Source organism: Lytechinus pictus, chromosome 6, assembly GCF_037042905.1.
Source record: "Lytechinus pictus isolate F3 Inbred chromosome 6, Lp3.0, whole genome shotgun sequence".
Classification (NCBI taxonomy): domain Eukaryota; kingdom Metazoa; phylum Echinodermata; class Echinoidea; order Temnopleuroida; family Toxopneustidae; genus Lytechinus; species Lytechinus pictus.
Genome location: NC_087250.1, coordinates 14,908,563 through 14,935,437, shown reverse-complemented (window position 1 = coordinate 14,935,437; position 26,875 = coordinate 14,908,563). Strand labels below are relative to the sequence as shown.

Genomic DNA, 26,875 nt, shown 5'->3' with positions numbered 1-26,875 from the left:
CTTTCTTAATTTACATCCGATTTTGATGAAATTTTCAGTGTTATTCTTGTTGGATTTTTCTCTTTATATTCAAATCAATTTTCTGTTGGGATGGACTTGTCCTTTAACTATTTTCACGAAATATTGCACAAAATTCACAATGCAATGCAATGGCTTCATGACCTTGATTTACGTGTGATTTTAAGCCTGAATTATAGTAATACCCCTTTCGTTCAGACATGGGTACGTACGTGGCACAACAAAGCCCAGCAATATGGGGACTGGCTATTCATATTCATATGAGCGCAAAGTTGTCCTTTTCCCAAATTTTTATGAAATGTCTCCCTTTGAATAATCAATCTGTCAAACCAGAGGACAGTTTCATGAAAATTGTCAGCACTGACAATTTGACTGTCTCAGACATTTACCAAAGCAACGGTAAGAGGCCAGTGCCTCTCGGCCAATCAAAACCAAGGACAACTTTAATGAAACGCCTCCCAGATAACCATCTTGGCGGAGAATGAATCAGTCGGGCTTCACGCATGGTGAATATTATTTTTTAATATAATTTGGGCATGCTGTGTCCTAAGTAAATTTGTTTTGTAAGATTTATTGTGCTATGACTAAATTCCCTGATCTGAAAGGGAGAGAGAGAGAAGATGGGGGGGGGGGGGAAATGAAGGGGGAAGAGTTCCTTTTGCGGCAGCAACCCACATTGAATATGGGTTCAACTTCAAATGTTGTATACAAGGGTTAGGGTTGACTGCCGCAAAAGGAACTCTTTCACAGAAAGAGAAAGAAATAAGAGAAGGGAAATGAGAGATTAAAAAGGGGATAAAGAGTGAGAGCTAGGTGAATGATGATGAGTAGGGAAATGAGAGATTAAAAAGGGATAAAGAGTGAGAGGTGAATGCTGATGATGATGATGATAGTGATATTGATGATGATGATGATAGTGATGATGATGATGGTGATGATGATGACACTGAACGACGATGCGGGGGGGGGGGGTGATGATGCGAGATAAGACGGGGATCGGGATGAAGAAACCTTTCTTTTTCGTTTTGCCTTTTCGGCGACACTATACTAGCACTGACGTGTGGAGTGGAGGGGTAAGAATCCAGGAATTTTTTTTGTATTTTATGGAAATCGCCGCTTGAAATGGTGTAATTTAGTGTTTTAATTTTATAACTCATCGAATCATAAGTATGCTATTACATTTTTTTAATTACAGCTGTAACGATAGGCTGTCTGCTGCCTGTAGTTTCTAATGCTGAGATTAACAGACACCGGCGTGAGTGACTCGTGTCTCGTGAGAGATAATCCTTAGCACTTGTCCCACCCGCTCAATCCCACGTTATTAAAGTTGGATAGTAATGCAGTAGTCACAAAAATCGGGATTTTGGACTTAGTAGCCAGCACAAATGCCCATTATAGCAAAATAATTTTCACTCCGTTTTTGCCCATACTCGGGTGACCAATGGAGAGTAAAATTTGGGCAAAAATTGAGCAAAAATTTGTTGGTAAAAAACTAAAAATTTACAATTAACAGTTAGGGCCTAGGCCTACAACAATAAAATACAATTTTTAAATTTACATGATTGTTTTTTTAGCACTGATCATTTTTCTATTTTTTTAATTAACAGAAAAGGAATATTTTTGTATCTACCATAGATACGAATTCATCTTACTTAAACCACTAACCAAGGTTAGATGTTGTAAAACCATCCAGGAAAGCTGTAAATTGTAATTTGAAGAATAAATTTCCATTTTTGCAGATAAAAAATGCACCGATATTCCGCACGAGCCCTTGAAAATCACTTTTTTAGTAGTAGTGCGGCGAAAGACAGCCTGATGCACGCTAGATGCACGTCAGTCGCTTTATGAAAATTGCTGCCGTAATGCGTTTCATATATATGTAAAGTCTATGTAGGCAACTGCCCTTGCCATGCTTCGAAGAATGTTCGATCAAAATTGCATAAATTTTAATTCAAGAGCCGCAATGTCAAATTAAACACTTGTGTTTCCTGATATTTCCTTTCTTGTTTCTTTGTTCTTTCTTTTTTATTTTCCTTCCATTGTTTCTTTCTTTCTTTTTTTGTCTTTCCATAATATTTGTCCATTTCATATTTTCATTTCAATCTTAAAAATTCTTTACTTTTTGTTTCCTTCCCTCTTTCTTTATCTCCCTCTTATTTTTTTCTTTATCTCCCTCTTATTTTTTTCTTTCCTTCATTTTCTTTTTTCATTATGTTGTATTTAAATATTTATGTTATATGTAGAATTATATTATGGTTGAAAGATATTTTGAAATAAATATGATATAATTAAGAAAAAATAAATGCTTCGCTCTCCTTTTTTAGTCTTTCTTTCCATTTATGTGTCCTTTTCAATTTTCTTAATTTTTTTTTAACTTTTTGTTTCATTCCTTCTTTATATTTCCCTCTCTCCCTCCTTTTCTTATTTTTCTTCTTTCTTTCCTTCATTTTTTTTTCTTTATTATGCTGTATTAAATATATATTTGTTATATAAAGAATAATATAATGGTCGAAAGATATTTTGAAATAAATACAATATAATTAAGCCATTGCATGGGCTCGTACGTAATGTCATTTGACCTACTAGCTATAAAAAAGTGAGTTAAATGCAAAACCTTACACACAAAAAAAATAGGGCAAATTTCATACACTTAATTTAATTTTGAAAAACTATAAACAATACATTTTTTGAAAATTTTGCTATATGAAGAGCTTGATTCCAAAAGGAGCTAAAAAGCCTAAATCCACTTTCGACCAAAATTGATTTTTGATACAAATATATATATCTTATATCATGTTGGGATCAAATGCAACATCGCATTTGAAAAGCAAAAATTAGAAAGGTTAGTAAAGATTAATTGCAAATTTGAGTTTTGTTCCAAAAGGAGTTGAATCCAAAACAGTTTTATTCCAAAAGGAGCTATAAATCCACTATACGGTTATTTAACCCTTTGAGTGCGACGGGCTTCCACAGAAGCCCAGCGAGTCGTTCACTTAGCTACGACGGGCTTCTACAGAAGCCGAGAAATGTTTGGTTTAATTCAATGAAGTTTTTCAGCTTTTTCGTAATTGTTATGTACTAAAACCTCTGACACTATTTCCTTCATAAACCTATTTCGATAACAGATTGAAAAAAATATACAGCTACGTGGGGAAAAATCCCGAAAATAGGAAATCATTTCAACTTTACCCGATTTTTTCGTTGGAGTCGGACGGGGAGGATAAATTTTGTGACGAGCACGTACGCGCGCGCATAAGGCCTGATCACGTGATTTGTTCTGATCACGTGATTTGATCCATATCGTTGTTCTGATAGATACATACGCTAACATCTTTTCTGCAAGATCGTCACGTAATAAGCTACGCGTTTATTCACCATTTTCGTCTTATTTGTTTAATCAAGAAGATATCATTCTAGATAGAATGATATCTCCTTGGTTTCATCGATCGATTGCATTTTCAGAAAAGCAAAAAGCTTGTAATGTCTTAGTACTTTGAGCTGATCTCAGTGCACTTTTTGAACTTTTTCCCTCCCCATCATCCCTCTTCTTCTCATTATTTTTGTCTACTATTCTGAAAAAAGGAGAAAAGAAAGCAGTTTAGCACACCATTCATCTTCTGCTCTTTTCAAAGGGGGAACGTCCATGTAGTTCATGATATCGGCACTACCCGAACAAAAGAATGTCTGGGCGGCCACTCAAACAAATTCCTTCCGAAAAGAGCAGGATACAGATGGCCAACGCCCCGAACAAAAGGAAGATTAGTGTTTATCGGCAGGATGACCCATTGAACGCTTTTCGTACTTAGCAATACAAAAAGCTTTTATGAATCTTTTTTCGACCAACATACCGTATCAAAAAAAATGTCTCATTACCGACAACACAGGTGCTTATGACATCCGTCAGTGATTCATATTGCAAAAAGGCGCTTCCCCTGGGTGATGATGCATATAAGGATGAACGAATAATTATTTAATAATTATCGAAAAAATATGTTCAAATGTCAGGGAGGACGAGAGAGAATGAGATACAGAGATAAAAGGGGGAACAGACAAGTGCGCTTTTGCTAAAATTCCATGAATATCTACTTAAACGAATTACAACATGACTTTATTTTTTGGTTAGATTACTTTAAAAAAAATCCCACAATGTTTGTTTGTTGCAACTCGGTCCTAAGACCCTTGCCAAACTGATGACTTTTTATCATTGTTCTTGTTTGCCCCCCCCCCCCCCACCCGAAGAAAAATGTTCTGACCTACACTCTAATATTTCTTGTTTGTCTCCTCTCTCCGATTTTCTGTTTTTAATTGCGAGTAACGCTGTAGAAAAAATAAGAATAAAGACCGTCCTGGCCCCTTTTTTCCCCCGTTACGACCAAAAAAAAAATCGCATTTTGGGCGCTTACCATGGTTAGCATCTAAACCAAAATGTTTGGAAAAAGATGTTATACAGGGACTGCAATGTTTTTTTATGGTGCAAGTGTTGAGCTGTGGGACGGGGATGAAGCGGCAAAAAAAAATACAATTTGTTAATTCATGTAATTTTACAGAATAAATTTATAATAGGTTAGGTTTTAGAACCTCTTCATCTTATTTCCTTATCTCACCCAGATGAAAACTTCTGCATTGAAAAGTTGACGGAAAAATAATTACTTCAAATGATAAAACCAATAATGAACTAAGTTTCCTCGCGCGAAATGGAGGAAATAGAATAATACAGGATGATACATTACGCTAAGGCACCCCCTATAAAGAAAACACGTTTGTATGGCGTGTCACCCAATAGAATCCTCTCAATCCTACAAACTTTTATTCATGTGCAACCTACACCCCCCCCCCCCCCAAAAAAAAAGGTTGATACCGACCCAAATTTTATTGATTTTCGTACTTTTTGCCGATTTCTTTCTCATTTTTTAAACTGGCGAATAGCGTGGTAGAAAAGATTCATAGAGGAAAAAAAAGTGTTTCCGTGACTGAATGTGGGAGGGAGTGGACCGGCCGAAAAAAAAAATCAGAAAGTTATATAGACTTCGGATTTTTTGTACATGTTTGCTGAAAGAGGTGAGGACGGTTATTTATTATCGGTTCTGAAATCAAGGAGACAATAGAACAAAACGAAAGAACAAATAAAAAACAACACTTATGATTGCGGATGCTATAATTTATTCAAGAAAAAATACTTTCTTTTACTTTCAGTAATTGCTTTGCTCTTTTTGAGGGAATAATAAGATAAAGAAACGTAGAAAGTGACAAGAAGAGAGTTGGGAGGTATGATTTCAGACTTACAATTTTAGTCACTTTTATTCGTTTAACTCTTTGAAATAATTTCATTATATTACAAATCGAATACCGATGCGCAAACTTCAGGAACAAAATTATTTTATTACTATAATATCTGCGGGGGAAATCGAATTAAATGAAACATATAATTTATAAAAAAAATCTAAAAAAGAAAATTACTTTTAGTGAAAGATTAAGGCCTCTGTCTTGCCATAACCCTAAGCCCCAGGTTCACAAAAAAAATAGTTTAGTCGTGCATTTTTATACGATGATGATGATGATCATCATCATATTGTCTTTTGTGAAAGATATCTACCCACGTTTTCAATATAGAAAATGGAAGATGATATAGAATTTTTTGTGAAATGACACTTACAATAGTAATTTTAGAAGGTTACCGTTACCGATGAAGAGAGGGGGGGGGGGATGTTAGATGTAATGTAAAATGACAGGTACTGAGAAGAAAAAAATCAGAAAGAAAGGATTGAGGGGGATGGGGGCGGGTATATACCTCGTAATCCAAATCGGGAAGAAAGAAGACGATACAGATATAATTCAAATGAGAAGAACTCAGAGAAAAAAGGTGTAGAAGGGAGGGGATATAGAAAGACGATAGATATAAGGGAATGAAAGCGGTATACATTCAGTTACAGGTTAGAAACCAGAGAAAGGGAAAACGAGGAAATCCCTAATTGGTACCGTTTTATAAATACATTATACATGCACATGTTATATTAAAAAATGCGCAATAATTTAAACAAATTTACCATCCGCCAGTCAAATAGAATGATATAGCTTTCAAGTGTTATTGAAAACTTGTAAACAAATTTTATATAAAACGGGCCCCTGGAAAACTTTTGACCCCCCCCCCCCCCCCCCCCCGCTTTCTCTCGTTCTCTCATCCGATATTGCTCTTATTTTTGTCTTCTATTTCAAAGGAAACAAACAGAAAATAAAGGAATTAAGAACATCGTTTATCCTCTGCTCTTTTAAAAATGAACAAAAGAAAGTCATGGCGGACGCTCAAACAAATTCCTTATAAAAAAGAGCAGGGGACTAATAGCCAACGCCCTGAATAAAAGAAAGATTAGTGTATTTCGTCAGGATGACCTAGTAAATTATCGGATTATCGTCGTAATTATACACTTTGCAAAGATCTGCAAGGGGGTAAAGAGACCATTCATGAGCAATGAAAAAAGAGCAGACAACAAAGCGGTATCGATCGAACCCGACTTGTCCGCGCGTGCTGATTGCCCTTACGCATTTTTGTACACAGTGCCTATTGACTTGGGAAAAAGCGAAGATTTTACAAAATAACACGACTTTTTCCTCGTAAATTCCTTAACTATTCTGTTGATTTGAGAAGCGAGACCGTTAATTCTATAAAGAAAAATGTCTGATCTTTCATCTTTACATTTACTAAAAATCCTGAAAATACTTCAGTTTGGCGCAATTAGCAATAGATTAGGAAAACACCGCCACAGATCCAAATACCAGCAATGTACAAAAACAGCTCCGCCGCAGGGAGAGGTATCCGGTTTCGCGGGCCCGCACGCAAAGGGTTAAAATTGGTTATTTTTCCTATTTTACATTAAGTTATGCATTTAATTTCTTTAGGTAAATGTTGTGGATACAAGTTTACACCATCGGTGCAAATTTTGCTGAAAACAAAAAAATTTTACAATTTTTATAAATATTTTTGGATTTAGCTTTTGGAATTAAATATAGAAAAAGTTGCCGTCCTTAAAAAAGATGACAAAATATCTTCTTTTTTTTTGTAATTGTCAGTGAATAAGCATCAGAAAAGATGTGAAATGTATTCTGCTAGCCATATTTATGCGTTTCGAACATGTTTAATTTGGCAAAAATTGACATTTTACTACGGTTTTGTTCTAAAAGGAGCTAAATCCATGAAAACTAAAATTTCAAAAATTCTTTAAAAATCAATGATGAATGCCAGATTTTTTAAATCATGATTAAATTAATATAAGATGATAGTACTATGATTCATATCAAAATTAAACAGCAGTGGCTACGGGAAAGCAGTTAATTTTAAAAAAAACTTGATTTACAGAAAAATACCAAAGTGGATTTAGCTCCTTTTGGAACATAACTTCATATACTTAGTAATCTAGTCTCGTAGTTTACACCTGGCTCTGCGCACGTACAAATTTTTGCTGCAATCCGGACCAAGATCTGAAGGGGAGGTAAAATTGACCACACCGTATGTCCTGGTCTGAAATAGCCTAGGTAATTTAGGGATAAGATTCTTTCGTGATAAGTATTTTTCTATTTTCCTGATACTCATTGCTCATTATTGAAGCTTTACTAAACTTTCAGACTGGTTTCATACCTGATGTTTGATTTTTTTTGTGTGTGTGTATTTTGTTTTCTTTAGGTCTTTGCCAAAGCTGGACACATAACTACAAAGATCAAGAGGAATGGCTTCTATTGTCTGTAGCGATCAACATGTTGCTATTACAAGTGGTTCTAAAGTAAAGGTGATCTCCTACAGGTAAGATGTGAAAATCATTTAATGGGAAAAATATTTTGTTATTTTCACTAAAGCCAGGGTTACACCAAAATCAAATTCTCCCGAACAAATTCGGACCGATTCTAGCCGAATCTAGCCTAATTTGGATGGTTTTGGTGGATTCGAATGTTCCTGAATCCTTCCTGAATTTTCGCGGAGGGAGAACAGAATACTCCCGAAAACCACCCAAATATGTGTATTCGGATGGATTCGATTCCGGTGTAATCCGGCCTTAATGGCGTATGGTAATGTTGTTGAAATAATTTAGCAGTGTAAATCATGATTCTTTGAGTGGGCTGAGGATGTTTTTTCCCCACTGTTTATTTGGTCTTTTTATTATGCGCCAAGAATGTGAAATAGGATTGACTTTTGATTCAACATGTCAATTCATCGTCGCCAAGGAAGATATTGAAACAAAATGATAACGTTTTTTATTATTACATTAAATTACAATATTACATTGTGGAGCGTTTTGGCTCAGTGGATTAGTCATCTGACTTTGAAACAGAGGGTCGTGGGTTTGTATCCCAGCCATGGTGTAATTTCCTTCAGCAAGAAATTCATCCACATTGTGCTGCACTCAACCCAGGTGAGGTGAATGGGTACCTGGCAGGAATTTATTCCTTGAAATGCCACCGCGCTGTAAAAGGCTGCGGGGCTAAAGCCAGGGTAATAATATCCAAGTCCTTTGGAAGGAAGCGCATAGGGACATTATGACATAATGTGATATGCGCTATACAAGAACTGCGTTATTATTATAATATTGTTATATTCAAATGATCAAAAGGATCATACAGCGATTTTGCAGCCTATTGCAGTTAATTTCTGAGGTGTACATATGAAAAGGGGTTGTTAGATGGTAAAGGCCGATGTGCATCAATTGTACTATGTATTGCATTACACGTCAACAGGGTCAAAGAGTATCTGTATTGTCAAAGCCTAATGGATGAAAGAGACATTTTCCTCCACAATTGGATTCAATCTCATTATCATGACTTTGAACCACAAGGTCTGGGGTTCAAATCCCACCACAGCACTAGCGTCCTTTGGAAAGGCGTTTATCTACATTTGCCACTCTCGACCCAGGTGTAGTAAATGAATACTCAGTAGGAGGGAATTCCTTGAATGCTCAATGCGCCCGATCAGGGTAGCCGTGCTGAAGCCGGGGTAATAGTATGCAGCACTTAGAAACATTTGTATTATGTGCTATGTGGAAGCGTCTTGGTGTAGCGGTTCTGACTCTCGCCTTGTAATCAGAGGGTCGTGTGTTCGAATCCCACTATGGCCTAGCGTCCTTTGGCAAGGCGTTAATCCACAATTTGCCACTCTCCACCCAGGTGTTAAATGGGTACCCGGTAGGATGTGAAAGCCTATATGTAGTATGCCTAGCAATTGAGTCTTGGAACTCTTGTTGGAATGCTCCCCAGGGAGTGGAGACGGTGCATACATTGTATGCGGGCATGCAAGGATCCGATGACCGGGGTAATAATATGTCTGTAAAGCGCTTAGAGACGTCGTTCCGATGTATTAAGCGCTATATAAATGCGGAATATTATTATTATATAAATGTTGCATATTATTAGTTTTATTATCATAACTTACCTTGTGTTTGTCTTTGTTAGCGATCCAAGCGAGGAGGTTGTGTTTAATTTGAAGGCGAAAGCCAAGGAGTCAGAGGACAAAGGAAATGAAAAGCAGAAAGAACAGAAGAAACCCGAGGACAAACCACTTGGAGGAATAATGTAAGCAAGATTTATTAATTGTCTTAGTTGCCAATTTAAAGATGAATGTCATGCATTGTATCGATTGCAAAATGAGTTTGTATAGAAATCAATAAAGTGACCGCCCAGGTATCTGTCGTATTATTATCATTATTAATATTGTTATTAATGTTTGTGTTATTATTATCATTATCATTTTATTGATGTTATTATCATTATTATTGTTATTGTTTGTATTATTATTTTTATTTTTTGTTGATAGTATTATAATTATTATTTTATTGATATTATTATTATTATTGTTATTGTTTTTATTATTATTTTTATTTTGTTGTTGATAGTATTATAATTATTATATTATTGATATTATTATTATTATTGTTATTATTGTTTGTATTATTATTTTCATTTTTTTGTTGATAGTATTGTAATTATTATATTATTGATATTATTATCATTATTATTATTGTTGTTATTATTGTTTGTATTATTATTCTAATTTTTTTGTTGATAGTATTATAAGTATTATTTTATTGATATTATTATTATTATTGTTTCATTATAGTTGAGCAGCCCATGAATTGAAATAAAGAATGGAAAGAGATTGGGGTTCACTCTAATGTATGAAAAGATTTATTATTTCATGGAATTGCCCCCCCCCCCCTCTGTCAGTTGCTCATGGGATTAATAAAAAGTATAGTACATGTAGAGTGTTTTAGCAATGCATCAAAAACATGGCGTATCTTGGTCTACATCAACGAACGTAGAGGGCAGCAACACACAGCAGTGTTGCTATTACTTTTATTAGGAAGGTCCACTCGATACGCGCATACTATTGAAGTACGCGCACAACTTGGTACGCATGCCAATGAAAGCATGAACCGACACAATACACTCAAGGAGTGATAGCAAAAGAGAGGTTAACTAACAGATTATGACAATACTAGATTCAAACAATAGAAGTACAAAAATATACAAACATTGGAATATTGGACCACGTTTTAAAAATAAACCATCACTGAATTATTGTCTTAAATTTGTTTAGTCTTCAGTAAACAGGATTAAATTCTGTCATTGAATAAACCAATTTGCTAGTGAGAGAAAATGGTCCCAAAAGCTGAGCAAAGTGGACCTTCCTTAACCCTAAAATGGCCGGGGGGGGGGTTGAATCAACCCTCCCCTCAACATTTTCTGCGATCATTCCGCCGCGCGAAATTTTTTGACCGCGCCACTCGCAGAGTTTATACTTTTAAGTCTCGCGCATCTTTTGAGACCAAATTTACGATGCCTGGGTACGCGGTTCCAAAATTTATGCAACATTTTGTAAGTGCATGTCAGACCAAAAATTGTTCCAAAACATGATTTTGTGTACAAAGTCAATGCAAATTGAGTTTTCTCGTCTTATTCATAAAGATATGATTATTTTCACTTCAAACAGCTGAAATCAATTGATTTTAGCATAATTATGCTTCAAAAAGGTTGTGCAATAAATCTGGTGAAAAAAACAAAGAAAAACAAAGAAATACATAAGAAATTCATAAAACAATAAAATACATAAGAAATTGATTTCCAAACCGAAGTTTTTTTCAATTGCCATTGTTAAGAATGCTACAAAGAATATTTTTACCAAAAATTAGCATTCTAGGAGCTTTATTTAGTGAATTAGAGCAAAAAGTATGATTTATGCATAAATTAGCATAATTAATTCATATAAAATAAAATCTCATTATTTTGGAAAATTTTACCTTACAGATTTGTAGATTACATCGCACACTACCGCGATCGGCGGCCGAGATCTCGGGGGGGGGGGGGGTTGAATCAACCCCCCCCCGGCCACAGAACAGTAAAAAAAGCCCGACCTAGTTAGGGTTAAAGCAACAATGCCCTCTATGTCGGTTGGTCTGCATCATTTACCTCTGCAATATGAGAGCGTATTTTTATTGAAAATAAGACTGAAATCTGATGAATATCCCACAGACTTCTACTACCTTGCTGTTCAATATGGTACCGTATTGAACAGTACAACGCACAAGTATTATTTTTATGGAATACCATAAAAATTCCATTTGTTAGGGTCAATATTGCACTTATCATGATCCTAACTCAGGAGCGGATCCAGGATTTCCCAAGGGGGGGGGGTATTTTTTAACATGAAAAATTTGACAAGCAAAAAAAGTCCTCACTTGGGTATACGTGATGCATGACATATACCCCTAAAAATATTTTTTAGTGTTTCTCAAAAAGAAGGCACAAAGGAATATGGTACAGGGAATAGTTTTCCTGGTATCGCATCGCAATTTGCTCCACATTTTTGAAAGACTGCTATGCTTAAAGTCTTTTGTATAGCATATCTTGACATATACATTACTTAGTTGAGAGCTTTTCCCTTATGACCAATAATGCTATTCAAATTTGTAAAGCAAAATTATTCCCTGTGGTATGTCAATCTGAGTTTATTTGGCCCAAGTAAAAAGTAGAAAAGATAGGCCCTATTTATGACAAGTAAATTTCTCCCTGACAGAGACCCCCATGTTCCGACTGGGCGTGTTCTAGCTGCAGCCTTCTCTGGGAGCGGGATGTACTTTGCAGCATGCACAGACGAGAAGGAATTGACACTGTGGACCACAACTCCTAGCTGGAATAGAGTATGGACAAGGTCAGTATGGGGGCAATTCCGTAAAGTGATCAACCTTTTTGTATGTCCGATCCCCATTTTTCTCAAGTTTTACATCACTTCATGATCTGACCAAGTCATGATCATTTGAGAGCATTACAGACTGTCAAAAGAACCAGAAATCAGTGAAAGAAAATTTCACAAAAGTCTCACATACGTAGGGTCAGACGTACATATTCTATGGAATTGCAGAGCTGCCAACCAGTATGTTTTTGGCATATTTAGTACGTTTTTGCAACCAAAATACGACAGTAAGTTTTTGTCTCACCTGCATAGCAGAGTGAGACTATAGGCGCCGCTTTTCCGACGGCGACGGCGGCGGCGACGGCGGCGGCGACGGCGGCGTCAACACCAAATCTTAACCTGAGGTTAAGTTTTTGAAATGACAGCATAACTTAGAAAGTATATGGACCTAGTTCATGAAACTTGGCCATAAGGTTAATCAAGTATTACTGAACATCCTGCCTGAGTTTCATGTCACATGACCAAGGTCAAAGGTCATTTAGGGTCAATGAACTTAGACCATGTTGGGGGAATCAACATCAAAATCTTAACCTAAGGTTAAGTTTTTGAAATGTCATCATAACTTAGAAAATATATGGACCTAGTTCATGAAACTTATACATAAGGTTAATCAAGTATCACTGAACATCCTGCATGAGTTTCACGTCACATGACCAAGGTCAAAGGTCATTTAGGGTCAATGAACTTTGGCCGAATTGGGGGTATCTGTTGAATTACCATCATAACTTTGAAAGTTTATGGATCTGATTCATGAAACTTGGACATAATAGTAATCAAGTATTACTGAACATCCTGTGCAAGTTTCAGGTCACATGATCAAGGTCAAAGGTCATTTAGGGTCAATGAACTTTGGCCAAATTGGGGTATTTGTTGAATTACAGCCATAAATTTGAAAGTGTGTTGGTCTAGTTCATAAAACTTGGACATAATAGTAATCAAGTATCACTGAACATCCTGTGCGAGTTTCAGGTCACATGATCAAGGTCAAAGGTCATGTAAGGTCAAAGAACATTGGCCACGTTGGGGGTATTTGTTGAATTGCCATCATATCTCTATAAGTGTATTGGTCTAGTTCATAAAACGTGGAAATAAGAGTAACCAAGTATCACTGAACATCTTGTGCGAGTTATAGTAGTTTTCAAAATCAGCACTGCTGCTATATTGAATCGCGTGATGCAGGTGAGACGGCCAGAGGCATTCCACTTGTTTACTTTTTAAAATATGATTTTTAGAAAAAATAAAAATATAACACAAATATAGTTATTGGATCAATGTAATTTCAGGTAACTTGTTTTTTTTTCAATCATTTTGTTAAAACGAGGGTGAGATATACTGGTACAAATGTTTCAATGTTGTTTTTTTTCATCTGCAAGAGCAGTGAGCATTTTAGCTTGAGCGCCGCGATGAGCGTGCGCGCCACGCATTTTTTGGGGGGAATACATTTTTTTAAATCACAGAATACAATTTTTCATTTCCAGAGGTTGGCAGGTCTGGAATTGCCCTATGGATTAATCCCCGGCTATAGCTTTGTTAAATGGTTGATAATGTGAATTATGCTTGAAAATCATCTAACATGTCAATCATAAAAAGGTGGCGTAGCCATTGAATCTTGTTTTCTGCCATTTAAAATCCAAATTTTATATTGTATTGTATCTAGCGCCATGTCTTGGCAATTTTTTAGTTTGCTGTAAATAAAAGCTTTGACCATTTATCTTACAAATTTAATGATTAGATATTAGAAATCTACAGGCAATTCCATGTTTTGGAATGCATGTAGATTTCATATAGAAAAAAAACAACACACAGATATGATATTTTGATCGACTTCAAGAATTTTTAAAGAGATTGTAATCTTTTCCAATTTTCCATACAGGATGGTGGTAAAACGTTGCATGGCAGTGACATTTGATAATAGTGAGACCGCCCTCTATGTTGCAGACAAGGCAGGTGATGTGTATCGATTTGAGATTAGCGATGAGAACAAGGAGTCGGTCTTGATCCTTGGCCATGTATCTATGCTGTTGGATGTGGTGAGATCAAATCCTCAGTTTTCTGTTTTCTAACATATATGTTCTTTGGTGTTGTTTCTAAATATAAATATATGCGTTCTTTGATGATTTTATACAAAACATATATATAAGATAAACAAGTTATTATAATTATTATTATTATTTAAACTGTGCTTTTCCCAAAGGCCCAAAGTTAGGGCTGAGTTGAAGTGGTCAGTCTACCGGGGGCTGACCGATGCGGGTGATCATCAGTGCAATTTTTACCAAACCGGTCGACCGCTAAAATAATAAAAATGTAGTGTCACCAAAGACTAAGAATATCAACCACTTTATTAAGATCTATATTTTGTTACTTTCATATGATGCTATATTTCTGATGGTAAAATCCCTGTGCATCAGAGTAGCCATTTCGTTGAGTTTGCAACTGTTAAGGCGACCGCACACCTTATCATTAGTCTAAACTCTATGATCTGATTTTGGAATAAAACGCAGTAGAATTTGATGCTAATATTGCAACATGGAATATCTTACTATGTAATGTTTGAAATCATCGTACGAATACCTATGTTCAAATCTGTGACAATGCTATCATCCTTATTTTATGAGAATAAAAGCAAATTTAATATCTAGTCGTAATGACGTCATAGCAGTCGTTCCGTTTGCTAAGATTTGAAATTAATTTGACCTTAAATCCAAAATAAAGGCTTGCAGTCTTTCAAAATTGCTATATTAGTAATCTTTCAGTTAATTTGAACCTCAAATAAAATGATATTTTCATTCACATTTTCAAAAAATGAGCAAAATGCGATTTGTTCCAAAATCGGATCGTTAGCAGTCGTAAGGTGTGCAGTGGCCTTTAAGAATGCCGCGGCAGTTCTGCAGTGGAGTAAATTAAAGTTGTAGACACACCGAACAACATGGCTATGCCCATGTACCAGGATTCAAAATGTTAAGAGGCAATAAATTCAAGCAAAAAAAATTTAATCCTGCTCAGTGCTCTTATATTCATGGCTCTAGTAGTAGTGCTGGGTGATATTTTGACAATATTGAAATTATGCGATATTGAAAAAAAATACTGTATGATTATGTTGATATATCGCAGTAACACTTTGACTGAAATTTTGTTGATTCTGTAAAGTTAATCACTAATTATTGACTGCAAATGCTGCTTTGTGTCGCTTTATACCAACTCAAGCTTTGTAAGCTGGTACCCAAATGGCCTCTTTTCATGGACAAACACTGATGAAATCCTTACTTTCATTTCCCCCTTCCCTGCTCTCAGCTCTCACGTCTCGTAGTGAACATATTTAATGAATTTTCAGACTCGGCGGTATTCTGCTGGCGATTATCGACTAGGATTGAATTCAATTATCGACCAGCACTCACTGGCGGATAAAGCCGGTCCGTGCCCTCCCCCCCCCCCCCCCTTTGAGAGGTACAATTTGAATTTATACTGCAAAAATGCCGTTAAAACAAGTGTGCCCTCCTTTTGAAAATGAAGACTTTTTTTTTTTTTTTGCTTATCAATATTTTTTGCATGGAGGAAATATCCTTAATTTTGGGTAAGAACCCTTTTTTTTTTGTGCTTGTAAAACTTTTCTTCAGAAAAATGTGCCCCCTCCCTCTTAGAAAATCCTGGATCCGCTACTGCCAGCACTATCTCCTAACATTTTTTTATTTCTTTTATTATTCAGGTAATCTCCCATGATGATAACTTCATCTTGACGGCTGAGAGAGATGAGAAGATAAGAGTTAGTCATCTTCCCAATGCGTACAACATACACAATTACTGTTTAGGGCACACAGAGTGAGTGTCTATCAATCCTGTAAATTAACTATTGAATTTTGAATTGAATTTATTTCTGTTAAAAACAAATAACAATACAAATGAAATGATACATGGGCTATTCCATAAAATATGTACGTCCGACCCCATGTATGTGGGACCTTCGTGAAATTTTCTGTCTCTGATTTCTGGTTCTTATGACAGTCTGTAATGCTCTCAAAGGAGTAAGATCATGAAGTGAAGTAAGAATTGAGAAATGTGGGGGGTCGGACGAACAAAAAGGTTGAATATTTATGGAATAGCCCACAATTTAGCCCACATGTGAAATTGACAAATGAAAACGGGAGGATGGCCCTACTCAGCAGCATCAATCACGGTGCTGCTGGTCTACCGAGGGGTCCTCATAATTGGTCTACAGAGTTATGGATGATCTAATTGACAGAAGAGCTAATAGGCCATTCTTGGTCATGTGTGTGACCGAAATTATGATAAATCTTGACTTTAATTAGTTATAAATATAAAAATTATAGAGATTCATAACGAATTATGATTTTTAAAGTTTATTTTCATTGTAAAGTTCACAGGAATTTCCAAATTGAATTAAACTTTCAAAATCATGCGTATGTGTGAAGTCACACACGTGACCCACTTCTTTTGACCTCTGACCTTGAACCTTTATGCTGGAGACTGCAAAAATATTTCCAAATAATAGCTGACTAAACATTTTAATGTTATATCACCTAAATCTCTAAACCTTTTTAGATTTATAACTAATTAAAGTCAAGATTTGTCATAATTTCGGTCACATACATGACCAAGAATGGCCCCAATAAATTGAATTTGTACTTTTAGAGATTTGTGCCACAATTGGCTTTCCATAGTACACCTTTAGACCAGAGTTTGAAATAAATTAAACCTGAGTTTAGTGAATGTGAACCCTGCATCCGGGCTGCCATTTTAGTAATTTTGTTTATTTATTTCCCATATCATACAAAAAAAATATGCCATTGAGAAGGTTTACGGTTCACCATGTGTAATATGAAGAAGGGAAAGAAATACAGGCAGAAAGATTGAAATTGAAAGACGAGATAGGATGAAAAGAGGATAAACCAGATGAGATGAGCTGAATATGGCTTGAGTAGCGATGGTTCTCCTGAAGACGGACAGTCCCTGCCCGAAACGTCGAGTAACCTCTCTTCACTTCATCCTGCTACTACTCAAACCATCACTACTCAAGCCATATTCAGCTCATCTCATCTGGTTTACAGTCCTTTTCAGGACTTCACTCACTTTCAAGAAAAGAATACTTCTAATTTCCTCTTTTCATCCTATCTCGTCTTTCAATTTCAATCTTTCTGCCTGTATTTCCTTCCCTTCACATTACACATGGTGAACCATAAACCTTCTCCACGTTATAAACTCCACCATGCAAACCTACAAAGATTAAAAAAATCATCCAATATTATTAAAACAAATTCAAAGTGTACAAAACAGATGATGAGTATTTTGTAAATCAAATGTTTAAAATGGAGTGGAATGCTAGATTGATGCTTGGTTGTCATGGGTCCCGCTGCATAAAAGTTACCATTATGGTAACTTTGTCATCCAATGGTAACTTGCATGGAATCTTTGATTCTGATTGGCTGTTGATCATCGTTACCATGGTAGTTACCATTGGGTGGCAAAGTCACCACAATAGTAACTTTTATGCAACGCGCCCATTTTTTCTGCCATGAACTAACGCAGGGTTAGTGAAATTAATTTGCCTAAACCTGCATTAATCCATATCTAGCGCGTTTTACCAACACCCTCATTCTGTATCAGGAATTTTTAGATTGTTCTAAATGTGTGTGCTAAATAAAACGTACCTTCTCAAAAAAAAAATGAAATTTCCATGTTGTAATTTCATTAAACCACCTTCAATTTTGTGAATGCCACTCAACATATGGGCAAGTTTTTTTAAATCACACACATTGCCAGTATTCACTTTGAGGGTTGTTGATTTGGTTATTGTTTTTATCCTTCTTTTTAGATTCCTCAGCAGACTATATATTCTGTCATCAGACCTACTGATTTCCTGTGCAGGGGTGAGTAAACTCTTGATAAGTAATGATTATAATAATAACGTCATATTTTACCCAGGGTAGCGACTTCAGTTCCGAAAACTGTTCTTTCAGCGGGCCCTGCTTAGCATGATTATGTTATTATTACCCTGGCTTTAGCCCGGCTACCTTGATAGGGTGCTCAAGCATTCAAGGAATATCTTCCTATCGGGTACCCATTCACCTCACCTAGTAATAGCTCCTATCCTATAAAGGTGTATTTACGTGGTAGAGCGTCCGTCTTTCAACCGGGAGGTCGGGGGTTCAATCCCTGGCCGCATCAGACCAAAAGACGTTAAAACATGGGAGTTGCTGCTAACCTGTTTGGCGTTCAAAGAGTTGAGGGATAGAGCAACATCAATCTGGCGCTGCGCAGTGGCTGCTGGGCCCACGATCAATTTGGCAAAATTGATTTCCGGAGGATTTTTCGTTCTGATTTCTGTTTTGAACAGTAAAATATGGATTTTAATTTTTTGTCTCACCTGCATAGCAGAGTGAGACTATAGGCGCCGCTTTTCCGACGGCGACGGCGGTGGCGACGGCGGCGGCGGCGGCGGCGTCAACACCAAATCTTAACCTGAGGTTAAGTTTTTGAAATGACAGCATTACTTAGAAAGTATATGGACCTAGTTCATGAAACTTGGCCATAAGGTTAATCAAGTATTACTGAACATCCTGCCTGAGTTTCATGTCACATGACCAAGGTCAAAGGTCATTTAGGGTCAATGAACTTAGACCATGTTGGGGGAATCAACATCAAAATCTTAACCTAAGGTTAAGTTTTTGAAATGTCATCATAACTTAGAAAATATATGGACCTAGTTCATGAAACTTATACATAAGGTTAATCAAGTATCACTGAACATCCTGCATGAGTTTCACGTCACATGACCAAGGTCAAAGGTCATTTAGGGTCAATGAACTTTGGCCGAATTGGGGGTATCTGTTGAATTACCATCATAACTTTGAAAGTTTATGGATCTGATTCATGAAACTTGGACATAATAGTAATCAAGTATTACTGAACATCCTGTGCAAGTTTCAGGTCACATGATCAAGGTCAAAGGTCATTTAGGGTCAATGAACTTTGGCCAAATTGGGGTATTTGTTGAATTACAGCCATAAATTTGAAAGTGTGTTGGTCTAGTTCATAAAACTTGGACATAATAGTAATCAAGTATCACTGAACATCCTGTGCGAGTTTCAGGTCACATGATCAAGGTCAAAGGTCATGTAAGGTCAAAGAACTTTGGCCACGTTGGGGGTATTTGTTGAATTGCCATCATATCTCTATAAGTGTATTGGTCTAGTTCATAAAACGTGGAAATAAGAATAACCAAGTATCACTGAACATCTTGTGCGAGTTATAGTAGTTTTCAAAATCAGCACTGCTGCTATATTGAATCGCGTGATGCAGGTGAGACGGCCAGAGGCATTCCACTTGTTTACCCTTGCCCTTTATCCATCGATTTTTTTTTGACTTAGCTGTGTTGGCGATCTACAGTGTGGTTGTTTTTCAGTTTAGATTCCATAATTTCACAAAGTTCAGTTTATGTAACTACCAGATCCACAATGATATAGTGACAATATATCTTGGTTTTACAGATTTCCTTGTAAAATCAGTGTATACTGCAACTACTCTCATGTATCTTTAAATGTGTCTGTTCCCTTTAAACCACTTTATCTTGAAGTGTGTATGTTCACTTTACTCTAAACAGGACTCAACTATGATGCTGTGGGACTACAAGAAAGGAAAAGAACTATGTAGGACTTCTTTTGATTGGGCCAGACCTTCATCAGAAGAGCGTGGAGCTAAAAACAAGGTTACCGTGACGTGCATATCTTGCTTCAAAAAGCACAATCTTGTTGCGGTGACATTATTAGAGTTAGTACACTATTCTTATACCATTCATTTCCTATGTGGCTCTCTATTCTATGTAATGGCAAATCTCAAAATGAAGATGAAAAATGAAAGGGTTAATGAAGGGTTTGGTTTTACACTCAGTTTCTGTTATTTGGTATATTCTGAAAGGAAATTAAACAATTTGTCATTACTTTCTTTTGAAGTCATATTATGGAATAAATATTATTTGGCTTTCATTTTCATTGATATCATAAAAAAAACTCCAAATTAGACATAATAATTGCGTTTCTAATAAGGCATAATTTGAAATAAAAATTTAAATACCCACTAACATGAGGATTGCCTGAAAAGGCATCAGTAGACAGTTTTCTCTGTATTACATATATACCTTAGTGAATTTGAAAATAGCACACAATGTGATATATTTACATAATATTGACTGGCCTTGAGGGGAACATCAAATATGTCGCCCGCAACTGAATCATATTGGCCCGAGTCAAAACCGGCTCCTACTGCGCAAGTGCATTAGCAGAAATATGGCCAACATTGCCCTCTGTTTTGTACAAGATTCCTATGGGCAAAGCTTGGGGAGGGCAACATTGGAAACATTTACCTCGTTGGTCTGGGATTGAAAGTAGCGAGCAAAATATGACTTTTATTTATCTTTAGAATGCCTTGTATAGGTAATAATCATCAATATTATTACTTTTCACTTTTCAGTCATTCCACCGTTCCGGTTTACCATGTCACAGCAGAGAAAGATGGACATTGGACCTTCCAAGAAGTCACAAGGCTCCAATGCAAGCATCCTCCATGGTCATTAGCCTTTGACCCAAATGGAAGACTACTGGTCCTAGTACCTAACCCTGAGGAACCCCTCCTTGTATGTGTGATAGAACCAAATAAAGATGGTGTTCTACAGGTAGGTTTAGTTTTGTTCATTCATGAATTAGTTGTTTAATTGGTTGATCTATTTAATTATTTCAAAATACAAATTGTATTTATTCATTCATTCGATTGTTCATTAATCCTTTTTGTTTGGTACCTGAGTGTCACAAAATTGTAGCCCCATTACATTGTACGTAATCACCCCCCCCCCCATGTATTTTCATTTTGTATGGTATTGTAGTTGGAAATCGTAGTACATCATACCAAAAAGAGATGAGAAAACAATGATACGACAGATGCTGTTGTTAGCTAACTGATGTCTTGTGATCTTTAGGTTTCAGAAAATGTTTCAAAAGAGGACAGTGCAGCACTTCTTGCTCAAAAGGCGAAGAACGATTGGGAATTCTTAAAATGTAAGTACCTACACCAGAGAGAAGTCAACATTAACCCTATCTTAACTGGGCTATTTCGGACCAGTATATACTGGGGGGGGTCAATTTGACCCCCCCCCCCCCTCAGATCTTGGCCACTGATTGCGCGATCGCCGCGAAAATTTGCACACGCATAGAGCCGGATGTAAACTACAAGACTGTATAGAAAATTTTTCAAAATATTAATTGTTTATAGTTTTTGTCTCACCTGCATAGCAGAGTGAGACTATAGGCGCCGCTTTTCCGACGGCGGCGGCGGCGGCGACGGCGGCGTCAACACCAAATCTTAACCTGAGGTTAAGTTTTTGAAATGACAGCATAACTTAGAAAGTATATGGACCTAGTTCATGAAACTTGGCCATAAGGTTAATCAAGTATTACTGAACATCCTGCCTGAGTTTCATGTCACATGACCAAGGTCAAAGGTCATTTAGGGTCAATGAACTTAGACCATGTTGGGGGAATCAACATCAAAATCTTAACCTAAGGTTAAGTTTTTGAAATGTCATCATAACTTAGAAAATATATGGACCTAGTTCATGAAACTTATACATAAGGTTAATCAAGTATCACTGAACATCCTGCATGAGTTTCACATCACATGACCAAGGTCAAAGGTCATTTAGGGTCAATGAACTTTGGCCGAATTGGGGGTATCTGTTGAATTACCATCATAACTTTGAAAGTTTATGGATCTGATTCATGAAACTTGGACATAATAGTAATCAAGTATTACTGAACATCCTGTGCAAGTTTCAGGTCACATGATCAAGGTCAAAGGTCATTTAGGGTCAATGAACTTTGGCCAAATTGGGGTATTTGTTGAATTACAGCCATAAATTTGAAAGTGTGTTGGTCTAGTTCATAAAACTTGGACATAATAGTAATCAAGTATCACTGAACATCCTGTGCGAGTTTCAGGTCACATGATCAAGGTCAAAGGTCATGTAAGGTCAAAGAACTTTGGCCACGTTGGGGGTATTTGTTGAATTGCCATCATATCTCTATAAGTGTATTGGTCTAGTTCATAAAACATGGAAATAAGAGTAACCAAGTATCACTGAACATCTTGTGCGAGTTATAGTAGTTTTCAAAATCAGCACTGCTGCTATATTGAATCGCGTGATGCAGGTGAGACGGCCAGAGGCATTCCACTTGTTATTAATTAATTATGGAAATAAGCGTATGAAATTTGCCCTAAATTTGGGTTTTTGTGTATGTTTTTGCCTTTAACTCAATTTATATAGCTAGAAGAATGCTAATTTATGGTGGGAGTATCAATTATTACATTTCCAACAAATATCTATAAAAAAATTGCAAAAATATGATTAATTTCTTATGTATTTTATTGTTTTTTAAATTCTTATGTATTTCTTTGTTTTTTCAAACCTCTGTTTTTTATTGTTTTTTCCAATGAACTTTGTCAGGGACCTTTTGCTATCATAAATAGCATAAAATAAATCCATTAAAACCAACAAAAGTGAAAATAATCATACATTTATGAAATTTGGTTGAAAAACACAATTTGCATTGACTTTGTACACGGTATCACGTTTTTGAGCAATTTCGGGTCCGACATGCACTTACAAAGTGTTGCGTAATTTCGGAACCACGTACCCGGGCATCGCAAATTTGGTCTCAAAAGATGCGCAAGACTTGAAAGTAAAAAGTCAGCGAGCTGTGCGGTAAAAAAAAATTGGCGCGAAGGCGAAGTGACAAAATTTGTCGAGGGGGGGTCAAATTAACCCCCCCCCCCCCAGTTTAATAAGGGTTAATATCAAGGATGAGAGGATGATGGAGTAGAGGGAAGGAGAGAGAGTGAAAGTTAAAGGGGAAAAGGAAGAAAGGAGGGAGATAGGGAAAAGGGGAAAAAGAGGTAGTGATTGGGATTGAGACCCAAGGCACTCAGAACTTCCAGTTTACAAATATTCTGCACTGTCAATGAGCTCTCTATGTTTTTAAGCCATTGCCCACAAGTTTCATTGATAAGAAATTATCTAAGCTGTCTGGGTTTTACCCTTTGTCCTGCTTGCTTGATGAACTCCTACTCTGTTTATAGAATGGACCAACTTTTGTTAACTTCTCCGACTCCTACATGCACAGGTTCTTGCAACGTTCAGAGTGTCTTACGAGGTCTTCACAAGGTGCCCTATGACAACATGCCAGACTACCGCCAGAGGAAACAGCAGCGGATAGAGTATAACCAGTCAAAGAAGGGCCACAGGAAGAGAGCCAGGAAACTCAACAAGAAACGTCCTCTAGAGGGCGCTGCAGACAATGGTGATGCCCCTAAAAGGACTTTGCTTGATGAAGGTGGTGATGATGATGATCAGGGGGAGAATGGTGATGAGGGAAATACCAATTCAGTTGAAATGGAGGCAGTGGAATCGACTTCATAGCAAGAGCAAAGTGGACTATTTAGGATCATTCATTGAAATTGATGAAGGTGGTGGTGATGAGGAGGAGGACGACGATCATGACAAGGACAGTAATGACGGAAATACCAATTCAGTTTAAGTGGAGACAGTGGAATCAACTCTATAGCAATAGCAAAGTGGATGTACAGAACGTTGCAATAGTGTTCCTACATGACATCACAAGTTGCCATGTTGGAGGACATAACAATTGGATGCAGATGTGTTGTTGCTCAGTGGATAATCTGAATTTTGAACCACAAGGTCCGGGGTTCAAATCCCATGGCAACACTCGCGCCCTTTTAGCAAGGCGTTTATCTACATTTGCCACTCTCCACCCCGGTGTAGTAAGTGGGTACCCAGCAGGAAGGAATTCCTTGCTCGAGCATCCGATCAGGGTAGCCGTGCTCAAGCCGGGGTAATAGAATGCAGCGCTTTGTATCAAGCGCTATATGAGCGTAATAATCATTATTATTATTGTTGTTGTCCTCAAGCATGGCTGCTTATGGGAACCTCTATCATGTAAGTGAATGATGGCGAACAGTCACTACCATTTTCAAAAGCTGCTTTAACAAGTCAACCTTCAATTCGTTGAATAATATAGTCCAAGTCAAGGCAAGTCTTCAGACTCAATTGTGCCAATTCATCCAATTACCAACTTGTCTACTATCATTTGGTCTACCAACAGTTGGTACACTATCCACATGGTCTAATTGCCATTTCTTCCACTCACCATTTCGTCTAATAACCAGTTGGTCCAATACCCATTTAGTCCATATGTCATTTGGTGTAACTTGACTAAGTGTAAATTGGGTGAAATGAATGAAAAGAAAACGAGTACAAGATCAACTAGTTAAGAGATGAACTGTCATGAGACGAAGTGATTATTGGACCATAAGGTTGACAGACGAAATGTTAATGCATGGAATAATATTAGACTAAATGAAGGTAGATCATGTGATCAGTGGACAAGTTGGCAATAGACGAATTGGCAATTACCTTTGTATGTAGGTATCCACCATTCTCTTTAATAGATCAAAGCATCACTAAATACCCCGAGAAAGCTCACTCAAAGGTTGGTTTATTCTCCAAGAGAACTCTTCTAGGACCAGAGATATCTATTCAACTTTTGAGGAAGCTGACTATAAGAAGATTTATATAACACCTGGGGGGTGTTTCACAAAGATTTAAAGATAAATGAAAGTAGTTGCAGTAAACACTGATTTCCCGAGAAAGTCAGTAAAACCAGGCTTAATTGTCACTATATCATCGAGGATCTAGATCTGGTACAGTTACATAAACTGAACTTTGTGAAATCTTGAAATCTACGCTGAAAAATGTTCACACTGAAGATCACCAACACAGATAAGCGCACGTGGGACAGTGTATTATTATTGCTTTGAATGTCGGCCCGACGCTTGACCCGAATCCCGTGCTTATTTGCTAATTTCTCAGCAATTACACAATTTCTTCCAGAATCCTTTGGCACATGTTTTTTATTTATACAAACAGACACTTTGGTGGTAATTTCATTGGATTCTGTGCGAACTCATTTTGAAATCGTCACCACAACTGGCATTTATCTTTAAGTATGGCTTAGAGTCGCACTTAAATACAAAGTTGAGTATGGTATGAAAAGCTTGACCGCATTGGTCAGATCGTGTCATGAGAACGCACACTACTGCGTATCTATCGATAAGATCGCGCGTTGCGTATCATGTACGCATCGGCATTTAAGTGCGACTTTAGTCATACTTAAATCTTTGTGAAACAACCCCGGAGCTGCCAATTGGTAGGATTTTATCCTATTTAGTAGGATTTATAAGGAGAATGTGACAGTAACTAGGATTTTTCCCCTAGAAATAGGATTTTGAAACTTCTAAAAGAAGACTCATAATTCCAAATAATTTTTTTCAAAAAAGACCTACTGGTCTTCATTTCATTCTAGAAATTCTGGTGATATTAAAAAGATGGCCAAACTAATTATCAAATGGATGTGATAAATAAATACATTTTTTCATAATTCCCTTTCTGTTTCATGCTATTGGTTTTTTGTGTGATATTGAAATGAGCCGCAGCACAAAGAGTCTAGCAATTGATCTGATAATCGTTATGATTGATTGCTAGTATTTATCAAGACAATTGTAAATCTCAATCACTAGGCTTTGTGTCAAAGGTTTCTGGAGATGGAAATGATATTGATGATGGTAATAATGATGGTGGTGATGATGCGGATGGTGGTGATGATGGTGCTGATGATAGTAGTGATGGAGATGATGGTGGTGGTGGTGGTGATGATGATTGATGATGATGATGATGATTCTTTATTTGTGAGCTAGAAATCGCCAACATTGAACTTGAAATCACAATATCCCAGGCCCCATCACATCAACACCAGCTGTAACGCTCAGTTCATCAGCAGATGGCGTTAAACACCTGGGCCCTGTCTTACAAAGGGTTACGATTGATCCAATCAATCGTAACTCTATGGAAATCCATCAGTGTCATAATTTTTTCTACAGGAAATTTGCACAATGTCTTTTGTAAACAAAGAGAAGCAACAAATTTTCAAGAAAACAAAAATACATGAATATACATAGGCCTAATTGAAATATTTTGAATAAACATGCACAATAGTTGTTGATGGCTTTCCATAGTTGCGATCGATCGGATCAATCGCAACTCTCTGTAAGACGGGGCCCAGATCCCAACATACTTCCAAGGTCAATCCTAACACCAGCTTCATTCAAGTATGGTGGTGTGCCTGGTGAAGGTGTTAAGACACGAACACCACATCAACACTGTACATGAAATCACCCAATATCTTTGGATTTCCTTTAGGACAATTCCATTAAATAATCAACCTTTCTGTACTGGACCCCCTTATTTCTCCATTCTTACTTTAATCTATGAACTGCTCAAGTAATGATAAATGATAATAGTATCCAAGTTCCATGGGACATATATTGTGATCATTATTATTATCATTACCGTATTATTACTATTATCAATATTATTTTTTTGTTCATTTTTCATTCTTATTGTTATCATAATTTGAGAGCATAGTTACTTTATTTTCATGCAGGTCCCACATACAGGGGAGGGGGGTGGACATACATATTTTATGTCATTGT

The 26,875-nt window shown here is 36.7% G+C and overlaps 1 protein-coding gene across 1 annotated transcript; it reads left to right on the top strand.

Annotated features, from left to right (window-relative positions):
- Positions 1–1,056: 1,056 nt before the first annotated feature.
- Positions 1,057–26,617, top strand: LOC129263756 (tRNA (guanine-N(7)-)-methyltransferase non-catalytic subunit wdr4-like). Its single transcript, XM_064101019.1, has 11 exons — positions 1,057–1,091; positions 7,694–7,810; positions 9,451–9,570; positions 12,071–12,205; positions 14,121–14,277; positions 15,951–16,063; positions 18,075–18,129; positions 19,863–20,029; positions 20,729–20,930; positions 21,231–21,309; positions 23,431–26,617. Exons 2-11 carry the CDS (start codon positions 7,737–7,739, stop codon positions 23,724–23,726), a joined length of 1,398 nt encoding a protein of 465 aa, XP_063957089.1. The 5' UTR covers positions 1,057–1,091; positions 7,694–7,736; the 3' UTR covers positions 23,727–26,617.
- Positions 26,618–26,875: the final 258 nt, after the last annotated feature.